The sequence below is a fragment of the Muntiacus reevesi genome, chromosome 5, assembly GCF_963930625.1.
Source record: "Muntiacus reevesi chromosome 5, mMunRee1.1, whole genome shotgun sequence".
NCBI lineage: Eukaryota > Metazoa > Chordata > Mammalia > Artiodactyla > Cervidae > Muntiacus > Muntiacus reevesi.
In genome coordinates, this window is record NC_089253.1 from 46,032,431 (window position 1) to 46,050,560 (window position 18,130).

Genomic DNA, 18,130 nt, shown 5'->3' on the forward strand with positions numbered 1-18,130 from the left:
TCCTGTCCAGCTGACATTGACCTCTGCAACAATGTTGGTACACGGCCTTCTCAATCGCTCTTCGTGCGTTTAGTCTAACCATCCCATCCGGGGACAGGACCGCCCACCTGGTCAGCATCCTCGTCTCCCCGGGTCAGCGTGTCTTACAGAATCCTCCTTTCCCAAGAGGTCGTGGGGCCTGCAGGGCTGGGCGCTGGCCTGGAAGGGGCCGTCCGGCGGCCTCAGGATACGCCTGCCTTTCCTCGTGCTGCCGACTCAACGTCTGTCGCTCCCCTCCAGGGTCCTGCCCGCCAGCCACCCAGCCGGCCAGCATGTTCGGGATCTGGGGGACCTTCAGCAGCGTGGTTTTCTACCTCACCCTGGCCGTGGGCCTCGGGGGGCTGCTGGGCAACGCGCTGGTGCTCTGGCACCTCGGCTTCCACATCAAGAAGGGCCCCTTCGCCATCTACGTGCTCCACCTGGCCGCCGCGGACTTCCTGTTCCTGGGCTGCCAGCTGGCCTTCTCGGCCGTGCAAGCGGCCCTGGGCTCCGAGCACAGCCTCTACTTCGCGGTCAGCTTCGTGGCCTTCTCCGTGGGCCTCTGGCTGCTGGCGGCCTTCAGTGCCGAGCGCTGCCTCTCCGACCTCTTCCCCGCCTGCTACCAGGGCTGCCGCCCCAGACACACGTCGGGCGTCGTCTGCGGCCTCAGCTGGGCCCTGGCCCCGCCGGCCGTGCTGCTGACCGCCGACGCCTGCGGCCTGCTGCGCAAGAGCGCGCGCCCGCTGGCCTGCCTGCGCTACCACGCGACCAGCGTCGCCGGGCTGCTGGCCCTGGCCTGCGCGGCCTTGGCGGCCGGCCTGGTCCTCTTCATCTGGGTGGTGTGCTGCTCCCAGCGCCAGCGCCCGCGGTTCTACGGCGCCGTGCTGGGCTCCGGGCTCCTGCTGCTCGTCTGCGGCCTCCCCTACCTCCTCTGCTGGACCCTGCGCCCGTACCTCCCGAGTTTCCTGCTGTCCACCTTCTTGCCGCTGGCCACCCTCCTGGCCTGCGTCCACTGCAGCGCCAGGCCCCTCATCTACTTCACGGTGGGCCGGCAGCCGGGCCGGCGGGAAACTCTGCGGGCGGTCCTTCGGCGCTCCCTGGGGGAGGGCGTCCAGCTGGGGGACCAGAGGGGTCTCCCTGCTCATGGGCTACGTGTAGGGAATGCTCTGGCCGCCCCCCACCCCCCATCCCTTTCCAGACCCTCCAGGACTCCACGTCATTCCCCGGCTCACCCACTCTGGGGACCCAAGGGCTGGGGGCCGGGTGAGAGCCGTGGTCTTGACTCCCCCCCTCCTGGCCTGCAGGGGACGAGGACCAGGCCAGAGACAGCAAGGAAGTGGGGAGCCCCAGGACTGGGGCAAGGACGGGCACCCCAACTCCCGCCTCCTTCCCACCCTGCCACCAGCTGGAGCAGGAGTGAAGGGGAGGTGGCCCCCCCAAGGCCTACATGGGAGGGGCTGGGCGGATGGGAGCCTGGGCGCTGGCTGGGTCAGCAGCTGTCCTTACTGAGGCCCAGACCCCCAGGGGATCCCTCGCAGGACCTGCCCTGCAGTTCCCCCACTGGCCACCAGATGGCGTAGCTTCCCCACCAAGTGCGCGCAAAGCGTGTGGGCAAAGTGGGGGTCACTGCAGAGCCAGATGCCCCCTCGGCCCTCCCCGGACCCTCCCAGCCCCCAGGGGTCCCGGACACCTGCTGCCTGGAGGGTGCCCTTGCCCCCCACCCCCATCTTCAGCTTCCCCTCCTCCAGGACTCCTCTGCTCAACCCATCACTCCCTGCCCATCCCTGCCCACCTGCCGCGGACCCCCACTTCCCCTGCCAGCACCCCACCCCCAGGGCTTCCCTAGTGAAGAAGGGGAGGGAGACTGATGGTGGGTGGACTGGTAGATGAGCAGATGGACGGACGGACGGATGGTGATGCGGAAGGGTGAAGGGGAGAAGGAGGAAGACGGCTGACGCCATTCCTTGCAGCTTCCAAAGTAGAGATCCTTCCATGTGTTTCTGATGATATTTTAAAACGATACTTCAGGGTCCTTGTCAAGACTTTCAAGTCCTACAGAAAATCTTGGAAAGCTAAATCACCAAAACTTTTGGACTCAGAGGGAGGCACGTGAGGCATAGAACCCTCTGGCTGCGTTCATTTTTCTGATGGAGACCCGCAGAAATTTCAGTTTTTACCAAAGATGAAGACGTTCTATGCCTGCTACGTGAAACCTGTTACAACAGTGCCTTTTACAACACCAGGAGAATTGTTTTTAAAAAGTTGTCCTTTTTTCACTAGAAAAGGTATGTGCTGCTCATCCTTGGGACTTTGGAAAACACTAAGGAAAGGAAAGAAGACTTACCTGGACCCTTCCCTGGCCCAGAGGCGCTTCTGCAGGGTGGCCACCCCTCCTGGGTGGCCACCCCAGGTCCCCCCACCTGGTCTCCCCAGACTGTGCCCTGAGGACTGGATGATTCCAGCCAAGGGAGGCCAGGGCTCTGACAGCCTAGCAGGCTCAGGAAGGAGGGTCCGCAACCTCAGCCTTGGCTTTGGGGGTAAGATGGGGAGGGGCCGTCCATTCTTGGGACCACTTCACACCGGACCCAAGGAGGGTGTGGCCTCCTTCCTAGAGTTCCTAGAAATGCGATGAGGGTGGGGCAGCCTCAGAGGTGCGCCAGCATCAGCCCCCACCTCTCCCAGCCCCAGGAAATAGCTTCGGGGCCCCCTGAGGGGCCGTCCATCTGCATGCTGCCGGCAGAGACAGACGGGCCGCCAGGCAGCTGGCAGTGTCTGGGGTGTGTGATGAGCAGCCTAGTCCGGACAGATGGGCAGGGCCGAACCTCTGTCCAGCAATCTGCTGCTGGGCGAATGGACGCCAGCCTGGGCCCTATAGAGCCAGCGTGGCCCCAGTCCCGGAGGAGTGACGGCCACCTAGACGGACCTGCAAAAGCAGGACTGGGCTCCCGTCCCTCTGGCGTCTCTCCAGCCGGGTGACCTCCAGCACGTCGCCTGACTGCGGGGAGCCTCGTCTGCAGAAGGAGAAGCAGAGTACATCTCCGACCTGCAGTCCGAGGAAGGAAGCGGGAGGCCAGGCTGGCAGAGGGCGGACCGTGACCTTCGTGACCTTCAGGGTCAGTCGCATCGCCTCTCCCACCTCCAGCTCCGTCTCTGGGCCGAGCTCTGCGTGTCCCCAGCCCTCCCTGACCTTAGCACACAAACCACGCTGACGGCTGGCACCCCGCTCAGCCCGAGCCTGTCCTTGTGTCTGTCTGTCCTGTGACTCTGAGAGCCTCCTGGCAGCGGGCGCCCTGCCCTCAGCTCCCCTGGTGCCCACCCGCCCCGGCTGAGCACCCGGAGGGACTCCCTGCCCGGAGTAGCCTCCCACCCACCTCGCGCTGCATTTCCTGGGCTCGCGTTTGAGCTTCTCAGTGTCCGCGTGTCTCACTGGAAGGTGAGCTCCGGGGGGTCGGGGCGGGGGCTGTCTCCCTGGGTTGAGAACCAGACGGCGGGGAGGAGCGTGGGGTGGGCAGACTGGTGGATGGGTGAGCGGGTAATGGCGCAAACGTGGAATCCAGTGAATGAAAGATATGGCTGAAATGGAGCGCCACTCAGCGGAATCAGCCCAGGTTGGTTCTGGGAACCTCTGGGTCAGCTGAGGCCTGACCACTGAGCTGACACCTGAGCAGGAGACGGGAGACCCGAGGGACCCAGGTGCTCAGAGCCGCCCCAGCCCATCACCAGCTCTCCACCCCACTCTCCCCTTTGAGCCAGCAAACACCAGCGGAGGCAGCTCAGGGCCGGGGGCTGGGCGGGAGTCCGGGGGAGGGTCACACCAAGGTGTGGCCGCTTCCGCAAGAGCTCAGCGTCTGGAGAAGTGATGGACACTCCACGCAACCCAAGACGGCATGTGAAGAGGCTTAGAGAGGCCCCGTGTGTCCCAGTTTGACCTTGAGAACCATCAGCGTGTCCACCCCTTTCTAGTCGTGCGTGTCCCGGCGTGGATGACAAACCGTCTGGCCCCCCTAGTGTTATAGGTGCAAGGAAGAGGGTCACATGTCCCCCGCACTCATAAAGCAGAGGCGGCTTCCAGGAGGGGGGTGCCAGCGCTGATCCCAGGACTGCTGGTGTCAGGAAGGGACTGCCATCAGTGGGGGGCAGTCTGAAAGGCCCCCAAACACAAGCAGAGAAGGAGAGAAACAGAAGGGGGCCCCCAGAGGAGCTGAAGGCGCTGGATCCTGGGACGGGACAGGTGTGCGCCAGCCACGAGACAGCGGCCGGCCCGGGGACCGCGGGCGAGGGCATCCCCGTGACCTTCTCCCCGGGCTGGCCTTCCCTGTGGTTCCGCTCAGAGTGAGCGTGGATGCTGTGAAACAGGTCAAGTTTCAGCTGGTTTCCGTTTTCTTTTTTTTTTCCGTGTGGATAACCAGCCATTCTGATAACATTTGCTGAGAAGGCTTCCCTTCTCCCCTGAATTACACGGGCGCCTTTACTGTAAATCAGTTGATTGTACGTGGAGGCTTCATTTCCGGACTCTGTTCTCTGTTGGTCTGTTTTTCCTTATACCAGCATCCCGCTGTCTTAATTACCAGCATTAAAAATAAGTCTTGCGATCAGGTCTCTAAGTCCTACGACTTTATACTTCTTCAATATCTACATTTCCCCATATGGCTTAGAAAAAGCTTGACAAGTTCTTCAAACATCTACTGAAAATGTGACTGGGATGGCATTGAATCTCTTCAGTTATTCTATAAAAATTCATGGGGGGGCTTCCCTAGTGGTCCTGTGGTTAGGGCTCCGTGCTTCCACTGCGGAGGTCAGAGTTTCCACCCCTGGTCGGGGGCCTTGCTTCCGCTGCACAAGCCGCAGCCAAAAAAAATCATGGGCAACTGACATCTTAGCACTACGGAGTTTTTCAATTAATAAGCATGTTAAGTTGCCAAGTCGTGTCCAACTCTTTGTGACCCCTTGGCTTGTAGCCCCCCGCCCCAGGCTCCTGTGTCCATGGGCTTCTCCAGGCAAGAATACTGGAGTGAGTTGCTGTTTCCTTCTCCAGGGGATCCTCCTGACCCTGGGATTGAACCTCCATCTCTTGCATTTCAGGCAAGTTCTTTACTGCTGGGCCACCAGGAAAGCATGTTTTAAACTCCGCCTCCCCTCGTTTAATTCAGTCTTTGACTGCTGTCACATAATTTTGTAGTTTTCGGCGTAGGTATCTTGCTCATGTTTTGGGAAATTTATCCCTAGGTATTTGAGGCTTTGATGCTATGCAGAATTATCTTTTAATCTCATTTTCCAATTGTTTCATCTTGACTTTTTATATGATTGAACAACTCTCCTGCCAACTTTCTAAATTAGTTCTAAGTCTTTTAAAGTTTTTGTTTATTTGTTTATTCATTTGGCTGTGTCCGTTCTTAGTTGTAGCTCTCAGGACCTTCATCCTGCATCTTTGCATTTAAACCCTCAGCTGCTGCCTGTGGGGTCTGATTCCCTGACCAGGAATGAAACCCAGGCACCCTGCACTGGGAGTGTGGACTTGTAGCCCGGGACCACCAGGGAACCCCCTCTAGTCGTCTTTCTGAAGTCTGCTTAGGGTTCCCTATGTTCACAATCATGTCATTTGCAAATAGAGATCATTTTCCTTTTATTTCCTTTTCTTCTTTTATTGCACTGGCTAAGGCCTCCCTTCAGTGTTGGATGGAAATGGTAAAAATGGCATCCCTGCCTTATTCCCAATCTTACAGGGAAAGAGTTCACTATCTCACCACTAAACATGATGTTAAATACAGGTATTTTGTATACACCCTTTGTCATATTGATATAGTTTCCATCTACTCCTAATTTTCCAAAAGTTGAGTTTTTTGTTCTTGTTTTTTTTTAATCATGAGTGGGTATTGAACCTTACTGCATCTCTTTCTTCGCGTATTGAGATAACCTTATGGTTTTTCTCTTTTGGGGCTTCCCCGATGGCTCAGTGGGCAAAGAATCTGCCTGCAATGCAGGAGACACAGGAGATGCAGGTTCGATCCCTGGGCTGGGAAGATCCCCTGGAGGAGGCATTGGCAACCCGCTCCAGTATTCTTGCCTCAAAGATCCCACAGACAGAGGAGCCAGGCTGGCTGCAGTTCACAGGCTTGCAAAGGGTCAGACACAACTGGGCGACTAAACACGTAGGCACACGTGGTTTTTCTCCCATAGTCTGTTACTCTGGTGAACTACACTGATTCCTTTTCCAATGCTGACCTCGTAGTCCCTAGATAAACCCCACTTGGCCAGAATATATTATCCATTTTACATATTGATGAGTTTGATTTGCTAAACATTTGATGAGGGCATTTTCACTTACACTTGTGGGAGATGCTGGCCTCTGGACTTTTTTTCTCATAATGCCCTTGTCGGTTTGGAGTATCAGTTATCCCCTTTTACTCTGTAAGAATTTGGGTAAGACCCGTACTATTTCACCAGAGAAACCATCTTTTGTGAAAGGGGTACAAAATGCAATTTCAGTTTCTTTAACAAATACAGGGCTCCCAGGATTTTCTTTTCCTTCTTGCATCAGTTTTAGGAAGTCTTGTTTTTCAGGGAATTTTTCCCTTTCATCACTTGAATTGAGCATAAATGTGAATGAGCCACCTTGGAGGTGGACCCTCCAACCCCAGTCAAGACTTCAGGTGACACAGATGCCTGGGCATTACCAGCCCCTAAGCCAGAACGGTCCTAGATAGGTCACGCCCCAATTCTTGACTTACAGAGCTGTGAGAGAATCGAAGCTTATCGTTTTAAGCTGCTAAAGTTTAAAGTTGTTGCAAAGCAATAGATTACTAATTCAATTATGAAATGTTCCTCTTTATCTCCAGTAATATCCTTAATCGTGTCTGACTCTTTGCAATCCTATCAACCGTAGCCCGCCAGGCTCCTCTGTCCATGGGATTCTCCAGACAAGAACACTGGAGTGGGTTGCCATTTCCTTCTCCAGGGGATCTTCCTGACCCAGGGCTTGAACCTGTGTCTCTTAAGTGTCCGGTATTGGCAGGCAGGTTCTTTATCACTAGCGCCACCCATAGACCGAACACAGCATCTTCCCACACATGGCATGTGATCAGTCTAAGTCACTTCAGTCGTGTCTGACCCTATGCGACCCCATGGGGGATTGCAACCCCCCAGGCTCCTCTGTCCATGGGGTTCTCCAGGCAAGAATACTGGAGTGGGTTACCCTGCCTTCCTCCAGGGGATCTTCCCAACCCAGGGATCGAACCCACATCTCCTACGTCTCCTAAATAGGCAGGCAGGTTCTTCACCTTAGCACCACCTGGGAAGCCCACCTTGAGGTCTGCTTTATCTGAAATAAATCGCTAGCTGCCCTGGCTAGCTTGTCCTTATTGTCTGGATGGCATATCTTTTCATTCTTTTCTTTCAGTCTTTCTGCATCTGTGTCTCTTGTAGACAGCACATTATTGGGTAGTATTTTTTAATCCAGTGTGAAAATCTCTGCTTTTTATTCAGAGCATTTAGTTCACTTACATATACTATAATTATTGATGCGATTGTGTGTAAGTCTACCATCTTAGCATTTGTTATCTATTTCTCACTTATATTCATTGTCCTATTGAGCTTCATTCCTTGCCTTCTTTTTGATTAATCAAATAATTTTTAGTCCTCCATTTTATCTTCTCTATTGGCTTTTTAGCTATAGCTCTTTGTTTTATATTCTGGCAGGTTTCTCCAGAGATGACACTATGCCCTTTTAACTTATCACAGTGAATAGTAAACCACTTGACATACAACATAAGGACCCTCCAACAGATGAGGCCCTTTTTCTCCTCCAGTTCTTTGGGTTATTTTTATACATTTAATTTCTACAAATGTTATAAACCCCAACATATATTTTTACTACTCTTGCTTTGTAGAAATTAAGAAGAAAATATCCTTTTATGATTACCTGCACACGTATCATTTCTAGCTACTTTCAAATCTGAATCACTTCTTTTCAGCCTGAAAAGCTTCCAGTTTTCAGAAGAATGAAAAGCAGGACCCAGGCCTGTGACTTACAGCTGAGTCAGCAGGTCTTAGAATAGACTAAACAAAGCTCTCAAGTCTGTTTCTTCCTCCCCTGGGATGACTGTAGGTGAGCACACTCCTCTCCCAGAGAAGGGGCCTCCCGGGGCCGGCAGGGCCCCTCCAGGCAGGGAGAAGGCATCTGCAGCGCTCGGCTCTGGGCCCCCTCCCAGCCTGCAGGAGCTGAGCGTTTGCAGAGTGAATGCATACTTCCTGGACCTGCCTGACAGCTGAGCTGCGGTCCAGGGAGGCCCTCGGCCTGCTCAGCTTCTCTGCCCTCGGGCGGGGCCCTAGCATCCCACTTGCTGGCTAATCTCTGCCAGCCAGAGCTTCCGGGGGCCCACGTGTCTGCATCTGGTCGCCCTCCAGCAGCCGCAGGCGTCAAAGCAGGGACTTTGAGGAGAGACCACACTCTGTGTGGAGCTCCAGACAAAGGTGCTTCACGGCCTGGAGACAGCCTGGCATCCCTAATGGGCATCAGGGACCCTGCTAGCCCTGAGAGCTCATCAGAAACCACTCGGGGCAGGCCCCGGCGGTCACGCTGGGCCAGAGGGCAGCCACTGGGGGTCTGCCAGCCTGTGGTCAGATCACAGTGGGCGTTCACAGTGGTTAAATCTTAATTAGTTAACAGGACTTACAGTTGGGAAATTTCCCTTCAAAATTCATATTTTAGGACTCTCCTGAATGTCAGAGGCTGGCAAACCTCACCTGCTTTGCCCTCTGCACACAAGGGAAGAGGGGGCCAGCCTCCTTGTGGGGGCTCCTCACTGCCCCCCCCCCCCCCCCCCGAGGACCCCTTCTCCACTATCACCCTGAGCCCGGGCCACTCTACTGCATCCCACTGTTGTTTCCTAGGCTGAAGAGGAAAGTGAGCAGGTCTTCTTTGCTCCCTTTTTTGGTGAAAAGTGGGGGAAAACAGACCCAAGGGACCCCCTTGCCATGAGAAAAAAAAAGGAGAGAGTTAGTCTCTTTGTAAGTGGGATGAACATTCCTTTACGTATAATGTGCAAAGAAACATGCGAGGCACTGAAGTCTCTGCAAGGGTGAGTCCCACCACCCGCCCCCTCCCCCAGCGCCACGGATGAGACCCCTTCATCTTGCTGATGGAGAGACAGAGGCCCAGACAAAGTGGGGGCTCCGCCGGTCCCCCCGCTGGGCCACAGCAGAGCCGGGCCCCTCGGACAGTTGAGTGGGCACGTGTGCAATGCTGGCCCAGGCCCTGGGAGCCGTGATGAGGACGCTGGTGTCTCAGCCCTGCAGGCCCAGGCCGGTGAAAGACGGTCTACCCGCCCGCCCTGCCCAGGCACACAGGCCCTCCAGCAAGCCGGCGGCAGGTGGCCTGCACCGGCCAAGTGGCCTGGAGAGACGGGCTGCAGGTGGAGGGGAGGCGGCTGCAGAGACGCTGATGAAGGACATTCTGCGGCTTCCAGCGGGGAGTCAGGCCCAGCCTCGCCAGAGAGACAGGGAGCAGGGAGCAGAGAGACGGAGAGGTCCCGACGCCTGTGCCTTGAGGAGCCCTGAGCAAGGCCAGTCTGGGGCTTCCTCCTTGTCAGCATATCAGTGGGAGGCCTCTCAGCATCTGTGCGCTGGGAGGCGGCCAACCCCTCCCAGGGCAGCCTTTCCGGATGGAATTGGAGGACGACGGGGTTCACTCCAGGCTCAAAAACATTGCCTCTGCCTTCTCCATGGGGCCTGAAGTTCCACCATTACTGTCACACTTTGGGGGTGAAGGGGCATATACACTGACGTGTCTAAGTAGAGAGGGAAACAGCAGAGTGGAGATGGCTCCCACCGCCAGGCTGGGACCAGGGCTGGCCAGAAAACGGAGTGGAGAGAGCAGGTTTTCAGGGTTATATATATGGCCCCTGACACCAGGCTAGGAGGAAGTGGGGGAACCAGTAGACCTCCAGGGTCAGAGGTGCCTCCTCTTGTCAGGAGCCTGGCACAGCACTTGTTTCTATTATTTTGAAATATCATCATCAGCATCAACCTCATCATCATCACCATCATCATCACCACCATCATCACTACCATCACCATCATCACCCTCATCATCACCATCACCATCATCATCACCACCATCATCACCATCATCATCATCACCATTACCACCATCCTCATCACCATCATTACCACCATCACCACCATCATTACTACCCTCACCACCATCACCATTACCACCATCCTCATCCTCCTCCCCAAACATCCCCAACTCCCTGCCAAAGACGAAGGAAGGCAGGAGGAAGAGAGCCACCCCACACCTCCTCCATGCTCCTCATCTCAGCTCACAGACTGCCCTACACCCTCCTCCATGCCCCTTGGCTCCCTCCCTTGCCTCATGCACACACTCAGGCTCCTTCCTCAGACAGGTCCCAGGTTCCCCAGATGTGACCTCGGCAGTCTCTGAATTGCACCCTGACACCAGCCTTCTCTGCACTCAGCCTTCTCTTGTCTGCACACTCAGGTGAGCGTGGGGCCCAGGAGCTCTGCTCCTAACTTGGCACAGGCCTGCTCCATAAACAGTGAATAGCAGAGAGGGAGGAGGGGCTGCGAGAGAAGAGAAGGAGGGAGGGGGGGAAGCAGGGAGGGAGTGACGTCTGAAGAACAGATCAGACTCTCACTAGTTCCCAAGGAAAGCCTTGGGGCACCTGCCAAATTCTAATGGTCAGCGCGGCTGCTGACCCAGACGTGGCGGCTCTGCTCTGGTCCAACCCAGGAGCCAGGGGCCAAACCCGGCCCCTCAGACCTGCTGGGGCTGCACCCCTCCCTGGGGAGGGTCACCGCTGACGGTCCCATGCCCCTTGGTGACGGCGACACCTGCAAATGGGCAGGAGGGGTGAGCATCTCTGGGGTGGAGACAGTGCTACTGCTGTCTGCTACCCGCTGTCATGGTCTGGGCAGGGCCTGGCTACCCACCTGTCCTGTGATGCCAGGGGTCCTGAGGACCAGCCTGGAGCCTCCCCACCCCACCGCCAAGCACAGAAGCCGCTGCTGGGGGTCCCAGTGCAGGCCAAGGTCTGGGGCTGAGGGCCTTCACCAGAGCCTGTCCTGGGTCTTGAGAAGCCACTTTGCAGCCGGAGGCACAGAGAGGCTAAGGGACCTGCGTGGTGGGCGGCGGGTGTATCGATAAAGCCCAGGCCACGGGCAGGGCGGCCTCCCTCCACTTTCGAGCGGTGAGCTGGACAGAGCGTCCAAGGGTCATGTGTACAAGACCCTGTACAGCAGAGTCGGAGGGGCATCCTGGCTTCCCAGGCCGCCCGTCTGAGCCTACTCCCTTCACTCCCTGAATCCCGCAGCCGTAGGCCACGCAGGGCCAGCAGCAGAGCTGAGTGTGTGAGGGAGAGGCTGGCACCCCGGTGGCAGAGGCCAGACAAGGGCTAAAGATGGCCTTGCTGACACATCCCAGTACCTGTCCCACTGCCCTCCTCACCAGCCTCCCAGGAGACACTTGTCCTCCCCCCCAGACCCAGGGGTCACCTGCGTCCCACTGCCCTCCCTCCCAGGCCCCAGGGGTCACCTATGTCCACTGCCCTCCCTCCCAGGCCCCAGGAGACACCTGTGTCCCACTACCCTTCTCTTCAGCCCCCCAGGGGTCACCTGTCCTCCTCCCTGGACCCCAGGGGTCACCTGCATCCCACTGCCCTCCTGCCCAGACCCCAGGGGTCACCTGCGTCCCACTGCCCTCCTCTTCAGGCCCCCAGGGGTCACCTGTCCTCCCCCCTGGACCCCAAGGGTCACCTGTCCTCCCCTCCAGATCCCAGGGGTCACCTGCATCCCACTGTCCTCCCGCCCAGACCCCAGGGGTCACCTGCGTCCCACTGCCCTCCTCCCTGGCCCCCTCGGAGAGTCACCTGTGTCGGGGGGAGCCTGCAGCTCTCCCAACCCAGCTTCCAAACAAAGGCTCGTCAGCACTTGCTCCTGCTGTAGGCAGGGGGCGGGGTGAGCGGGACCTGCAGGGCAAAGCGGGAGGAGCAGGGCTGGGCTGGGCTGGGCTGGGCTGGGAGGGAGCTGGCTTCTCAGGGGAGTGGGGAATGACCCTGGAACAGAGGGAGCTGGGGCTGAATTCGCGAGCCTCACACTCGCTGCGTGAGCCCAGGCCAGCGCTCAGCCTCTCTGTGCCTCAGTCTCTGCCCCGGGAGGAGGAAGCCACAGGGGGTCACGGCCGGGATCTTCTGGGGTTGCCGGATGACCCGTCTGCCTCCCACTGTCATCCCTAAGCAAACCTGCAAACCGGGAGGTGTGGCTGCCTCGGGGTGTTAGGTAACACCCCAGCCTGCTCCTCAGACCGCAGCCACACGGCTGGACCCAGATCCGCCAGGCGCCCCAGGCGGCTGCCGCAGCCGGTCCTACTGGTGGCAGCTGGGGGCTGCAGGCTCTGGAGAGGCGCCCACGGGGTGGCTGGTCCTCTCCACACCCCCGGGGGGCGCCCGCCCTGCAGTGCCCGCCGGCCCTCACTGGGCAGCCCGCAGCACTGTCCACGGCCTCTCCGGACACCGCTGGGACACTCACCTGGAGACTCCACCAGCTCCGGACCTGCAGGGGCCCCGCCAAGAAGAGCCTGTGCTGGGGGCGGCCGGGGTCCGCGGGGTCAACTGAGCCCTCTGCTGGGCCAGCGCACCACCCCACCCCCCGCCCACCGCACCTCCCCCCAGGGGGCGGTGGAGCTCAGTGGAAACTCCAGGGGGCCAGCCTGGAGGAGGGAGCCAGCCCGCCGCGCCCGCATGCCCTGCTGCACGGTCAGTGAGCGCCGGCCACCCTGGGGAGGGGGGCACAGCGCCGCTTTGGGGGCTGAAGGAAAGGTCTGGGGCTGCCGGGGAGGGCCCGGGGAGCGGCAGGTGGCAGAGCCCGCCGGTTTTCTGCTGACTTCCTCCAAGTCCCCGGTGGGGGCGGGGCGGGGGGCTGACACGCCGGCCGGGTGGGGGTTGGCTCTGCCCGCCCGTCCCCAGAGGCGCCCCTCAGTGGGAGCCGGGCGGGTGGGTCCCCGGCCACCCCGGGCAGTGCTGCATCGCTCACACGCCTGGGCTTCCGTGTCCCTTCTCCCCACCCCGCCCCTGGGGGCGGCTCCAGCCAGCGCCTCGCAGCCAAATGGGGCGGGCGCTTTGGGACTTGCGAGCCCTGCAGGGTCACTTCTGAAGATCCCCGTGTCCCATCAGAGCCTCAGACTTCTGGCTTCTTTGCGCACTGCAGTTTCTTTCTTAAAAACCGGACTTGAGAGGGGGTATTTGTGGATTTCTGAGCTAACGTCACCCCGGCAGGGTGGAGGATAAAGCTGACAGGTGCTCAGGGTGGTGACGGAGGACACGGATGCAACCTGGGGTGCAGACGGCGTTCCTACAGCAGCAGGGGGCTCAGCAGGGCTCGGCTCCCCGCCCCCAGCCTGTGTGTGCACCAGGCGCCGGGGGCGCTCAGCGCCTTCGCCCAAGGAGGGGGTCTCCGAGGTCAGGAGGGGCCTGACCACCGCGGCACTGTCTCCTCCAGCGTTTGCTTAACGTAAGGAGGCTGCAGCCCAGGGCCTCTGGTCCAGACCCTGGCTGAGGAAAGCTCTGTTGGTACAGCGGGGCAGGAGCACCCGGCTCGGACCCCGGAAGGGCCCCAGGCCTGGATGCAGAGCCGCCCTAGACCGGGCTAGCTGACCAGACCGGCCAGCATGGAGGACTCGGGGCGGCAGAGGTGATGGTCACCGAGCCTGGTCCACATCCCTGCTCCTCCCCAGCTGCGTGTCCCTGGGCAAGGGCCCGCCTTCTGCCTCTACCTCCCTTTGCCCATCTGGGATGTTAACAATCGCGCCCGCCTCGCCACCACTCTTGTGAGGATGAAACGAGCCCCCGGTGTGGGGTGGCCGGCACGGTATAACACCAGGCCATAGGTTACTGTTGGTTGTTCCTGCCAGAAATTTAACTGAGCGTTCACTAATTTTGATGTTGCATTTGCCTATTCATCTTTGGAGAGCCAACAAATTTATTTTAGTCTCAGATAAGTAGGTACCTCTTGAAAGGCTGTGCCCACAGGTCTGGCAGCAAGAAGTTCCATGCCTTGGATCGTGGGCGGGAGGGGTGGGGGAGGGCAGCGGGGCCGGGAGGCTGTCCCCGCGGGTGGGGGCCAACAGGCCCTGCAGCAGCCAGCCCCGGGTCTGAGCTTCCCACCCCCCGGGTACCCCCCACCCCAGGTCAGGAGGGAAGGCAATCAGACCTGCCGCAGCCCAGCACCCTGCAGGGAGCCCTGGGCTGGTGCCCTCCCAGGAGACGCCGCTGTCCGTCCTGGAGGCTGGACGTGACCTCTGTCCCTCGGGGGCCTTGGCAACCAGTTCCTCAATGTCGCACTGCCTCTGGCTGACTCTTAGGCTAACTCTCAGAGGCGGCAGAGGGGGTGAAGAGAGGAATATTAATTGGGCCAAAGGAAACATCCAAACATTCGCTCCTCAAGCTCTCCTCCTGCAGCCAAGGAAGGCGGGGAGGGAGACACTGAGCCCACAGCCCGGGGCCCCGCTCCCGGGCAGGGCTGCAGGGGAGCAGGATTTCCTGGGGTCCCCACACGCTGGGCCTCTCCCTTCGAGGAGGGCCCCCAGGGCCACAAGAGACACCCCTCCAGAGGTCTGGTTGAAGCCATTGGCTGGTGATTTTTGGTGAAAGACCCTCTTTTCCTAAAAGGAAACCCGGGGTGATGAGGTTGGCCGGGGCAGGGCGGGGGGGGTGGGGGGTGCGGCTAGGACTCAGGAGAGGGTGGTGACTGCAGCTGGGCTGGTGTGTCCCGGGCGGAGCAGGGCTGTTAGGGGTTGGGGCCGTGAGGGGGCTGGGCAGCCCCAAACAAGCCTCTTGGCTGGGCTCCTGCTGTCCTTCTCAAGGAGCCCCACAGAACGCCCCCAGGCCCACGCGGGTCCCTGGGCTGGACAACCCTCATGCAACGTCCCAGATGCCTCGACTTCACCAGCCTTGCGGTCCCCCTCCCCCAGACCTTACCGCCTCCCACCCCTCCTGCCCTGCAGCACCGCCCAGGATCACCCCGCCTCCTCACACTCCCCCTGGGTAAGGCCAGGGCAGGGCAAGGATGCCCCGGCTGGCAGAGGGGCCCGCTCGGTGCCCGGGGGCCCAGGGTGACCCTGCTGTGTCCTGCAGCCCTCTGGGACTTCATCTCCAGCCAGCAAGAGTCACACCGCAGCTGGCTGAGTCAGGAGCCAGCATCCTCTGGCTGGCAGTCCTCGGCTGGCCCGTAATTTGTCCTTGTCACATACATGTCCGTCCTCCAGAGCCCTGTCCACCCCGAGAACCCATGGCCCCCGTCTAGCCTCTCCAACCTCCCTAAGCCCACGTCCTCTCGGCTCCTTCTCCAGGCCTGTGGGGGCTCCGAGGACTGACTCAGCAGGAGGGCATCTCCCGTGGCAGGGAAGGAGCCCCCACCTCAGTAGCAAGGCCATCTGAGACCCACCCTGTCCTTACCCGGCTCGGGCCAAGCGTTAGCAGACGGGGTGCCCCAGACCCCGAGAGAGACCCAAGCCCCTTCTCTGACCAGCAGCTCATCGGTCCAGCCCCAAATATGCTCACCAGACATTGTCAGGCATCGTTCTGTGTGAAACCTCCCTGGGGGTCCAGGAGATACAGGAAGAGCGGACACCCCCATCCCCACCCCACCCCCACCCCCAACGTGGGCCTGGAAGAGGCAGACTCAGAGCTGATCATCAACGGAGCGAAGACGTGCACCAGCTCCAGGGTGCGGCGAGGGGCAGGGAAGGCGGCGGGAGCTGACTGCGGGGCACCGCGGTCACCGAAACGGTCCGGCCCCCCCCTGCGGAGTGCGGCTGTCCTGGGGCTGCCTGTTGTTGCCCTCTTACCCCACACCCACCTGTGGGTAACTACCGTCCTGAGTAAGGACCGTCTTGTAGCTGCGGACACGGAAGCATGGGAGGGTGTATTGGTCAGCTAGTGCCGTGTAACAAATTGCTACAGACTTAGCGGCTTCGAGGGCTTCTCCCCGCCCCCTCCACCACTATTATTCCTGGGGCCAGCAGTCCAGGCTCTGCTGGGGTGTCTGCTCAGAGCCTCACAGACAGAAATCAGGACACCTGCCGGCCAGTTCCTTCTTCATCCCCTGGGAGAGAGCGCACGCCCACGATCACTCAGGCCATTGGCCAAACTCCATTTCTAGCAGCCGTAGGACTGAGGTCCCCGTTTCCTAGTTGGTTGTCAGCGGGGCCACTGAGTTCCTGCCACGTGGCCTCTTCTGTCTTTGGGCCAGGGACAGCCTCCCTCCTGTCACAACCTCCTAGCCTCTGACCTCCGGATCCAGCAGCCAGGCCCACTCCACTCATCTCCTGTTTGATGAACCAAAGTCGGCCGAGTAGCGGCCTCAGTGACCTCTGCCGAGATCCCCGTTGCCAGGCTGAGTGAAGTCATCACGGGCACCATCTCACTCGTGTCCACAGGTGCCACCCAAGCTCAAGGGCAGGATATCGTGGGGAGGGGGCATCGAGCCGCCCTGCAATCCTGCCCACCCGGAGGTTCAGTGATGTTCAAGGTCAAACATCTAGTAAGTGGCAGAGCTGTGGTCATCCCCGGGGGTCTGGCTCCAGGGACACAGCCCCTCAGAGAGGGGAGGGCTCGTCTCAGGGGAGTGGGAGCCTGAGCCAGAGCTCTGGGGATGCCCTGACGGCACCCTGGCCGACAGGAGAGAGGGCCTGAGGGGCCGGCCCTGGGGGAGGGGGGCATCACCCCTGCTGCAGGAGGGGCACTCAGCTCTTTCCCCTTACCGCATCTCAGACCCACCATGAGGCTGCACAGATGAGGGGCCGGCCAGACAGCCCCAGCAGCTGGGCTGGACCCCTGGAGGTCAGGAGGTCAGGAAGCCCACAGCGGCAGTTGCCGAGGTCTGGGGGTGAGCAGCGAGGGGGCTGCAGAGTGAGGGTCTCCAGGTGGGCGTGCGCCCCATGAGCTGCCTGTCCGTCCGTGTGATTACTGCCTCTCAGCCCAGCCGGGACCCTGGACGGTGGGACCCTCTGCTTTGTTCACCGTAGGCTCCCCGTGGTCCACTGGGGCAGCCTGGTGATGGCGCCGTCAATGACACAGCCTGCTGGACGGACCGACTGCCAGGCCCCTGCCCAGCAGGCTGGCCTCCTAGGGACCCCTCCTCGGCAGATGAAAGCCAGCAGGCGGGCCGCTCTCCTGCGGGTCCTACGGCCCCTGCACCCTGGGGCAGCGGAGGCTGCAGCCACAGGACGCAGCGCCTCCTGCCTGGGGTCTGGGGGGCCACCCCCGTCGCTGGCGTGGCGCCCGGCAGCCTGCTGCGGCCACGGCCGTCCTTGCCAGGTGTGTGAAGGAGAAGGCGGGCCGGGCAGCCTCCTGGCACAGATGGGGCCTGTCAGCTGTCTTAAATCACCGCTCACCCCACCTGGCGGCGAGACCTGCCGCCTCCTCCTCTTCCTGCAGAGACGCTCGCTCACTCCTCTCCGCCCCGCAGGGGTTCCCTGTAAGGGGCTCCAAGGGGTGGGGCACCCCCTGGTCCTTCTCAAGCACAGGCGGGTGAGCGGAACACCCCCCAGGTGGGGGCCAGCATCGACACAGAACTCACGAGTGTGCAGGCGCCCGTGAGGGCTCCCTGCCACGGGCCGCACTGACCGTGGGGTTGACCGGCCTTTGCAGCCACGCTGCGAGGCGGTGGTCGGAGGCCTGGAGAACAGCACGGGCACCACGCCAGCCCGGAGGGGCTCCCCGTCCAGATGGAAAACCAGCAAAACCCCAAAGCGCTGGAGGGGTTGGAAGGCGGGCCACACAGGAGGCTGCCAGGAGGCCTCCTTGGAGGAGGAAGCAGGGGCGGCCCACAACAGTCCCCTTTGCTCCAAGACGGAGAAGGGCCCCTTCTGTTCAGCCAGTCACGGGCCACACCTTCAGAAGGCAGAATCACTCCTGTGCTCCGGGCGTCAGAGCTGGGGGACGCCAGCTCCCCCCCGAGGCCTCCGTCAGAGCCCTGGGGGCCCTCGCGTGTCCCGCTTCCGTGGTGGACGTGTGTTAGTCTCCTGGAGCTGCTGGTGGCCAAGCCCCACACGGGGACTTCAGCGGTAGACCTCCAGCCCCTCACGCTGTGGCTCGGA

General features: G+C 60.3%; 1 protein-coding gene across 1 annotated transcript; it reads left to right on the top strand.

Moving 5' to 3' along the window:
* The first annotated feature begins 311 nt into the window (after window positions 1-311).
* MRGPRG (MAS related GPR family member G) lies at window positions 312-4,354 on the top strand. Its single transcript, XM_065937092.1, has 5 exons — window positions 312-1,172; window positions 1,217-1,281; window positions 2,987-3,131; window positions 3,768-3,837; window positions 4,185-4,354. Exons 1-5 carry the CDS (start codon window positions 312-314, stop codon window positions 4,352-4,354), a joined length of 1,311 nt encoding a protein of 436 aa, XP_065793164.1.
* Window positions 4,355-18,130: the final 13,776 nt, after the last annotated feature.

What these genes read in the sequence shown, in the direction of transcription:
- MRGPRG (XM_065937092.1), top strand. Translation starts at nt 312, where the DNA reads ATGTTCGGGATCTGGGGGACCTTCAGCAGCGTGGTTTTCTACCTCACC. An exon ending in TCCCTGCTCATGGGCTACGT is followed by an intron (nt 1,173 to 1,216) that starts GTAGGGAATGCT and finishes ATCCCTTTCCAG; the next exon opens with ACCCTCCAGGACTCCACGTC. An exon ending in ACCCAAGGGCTGGGGGCCGG is followed by an intron (nt 1,282 to 2,986) that starts GTGAGAGCCGTG and finishes GCGTCTCTCCAG; the next exon opens with CCGGGTGACCTCCAGCACGT.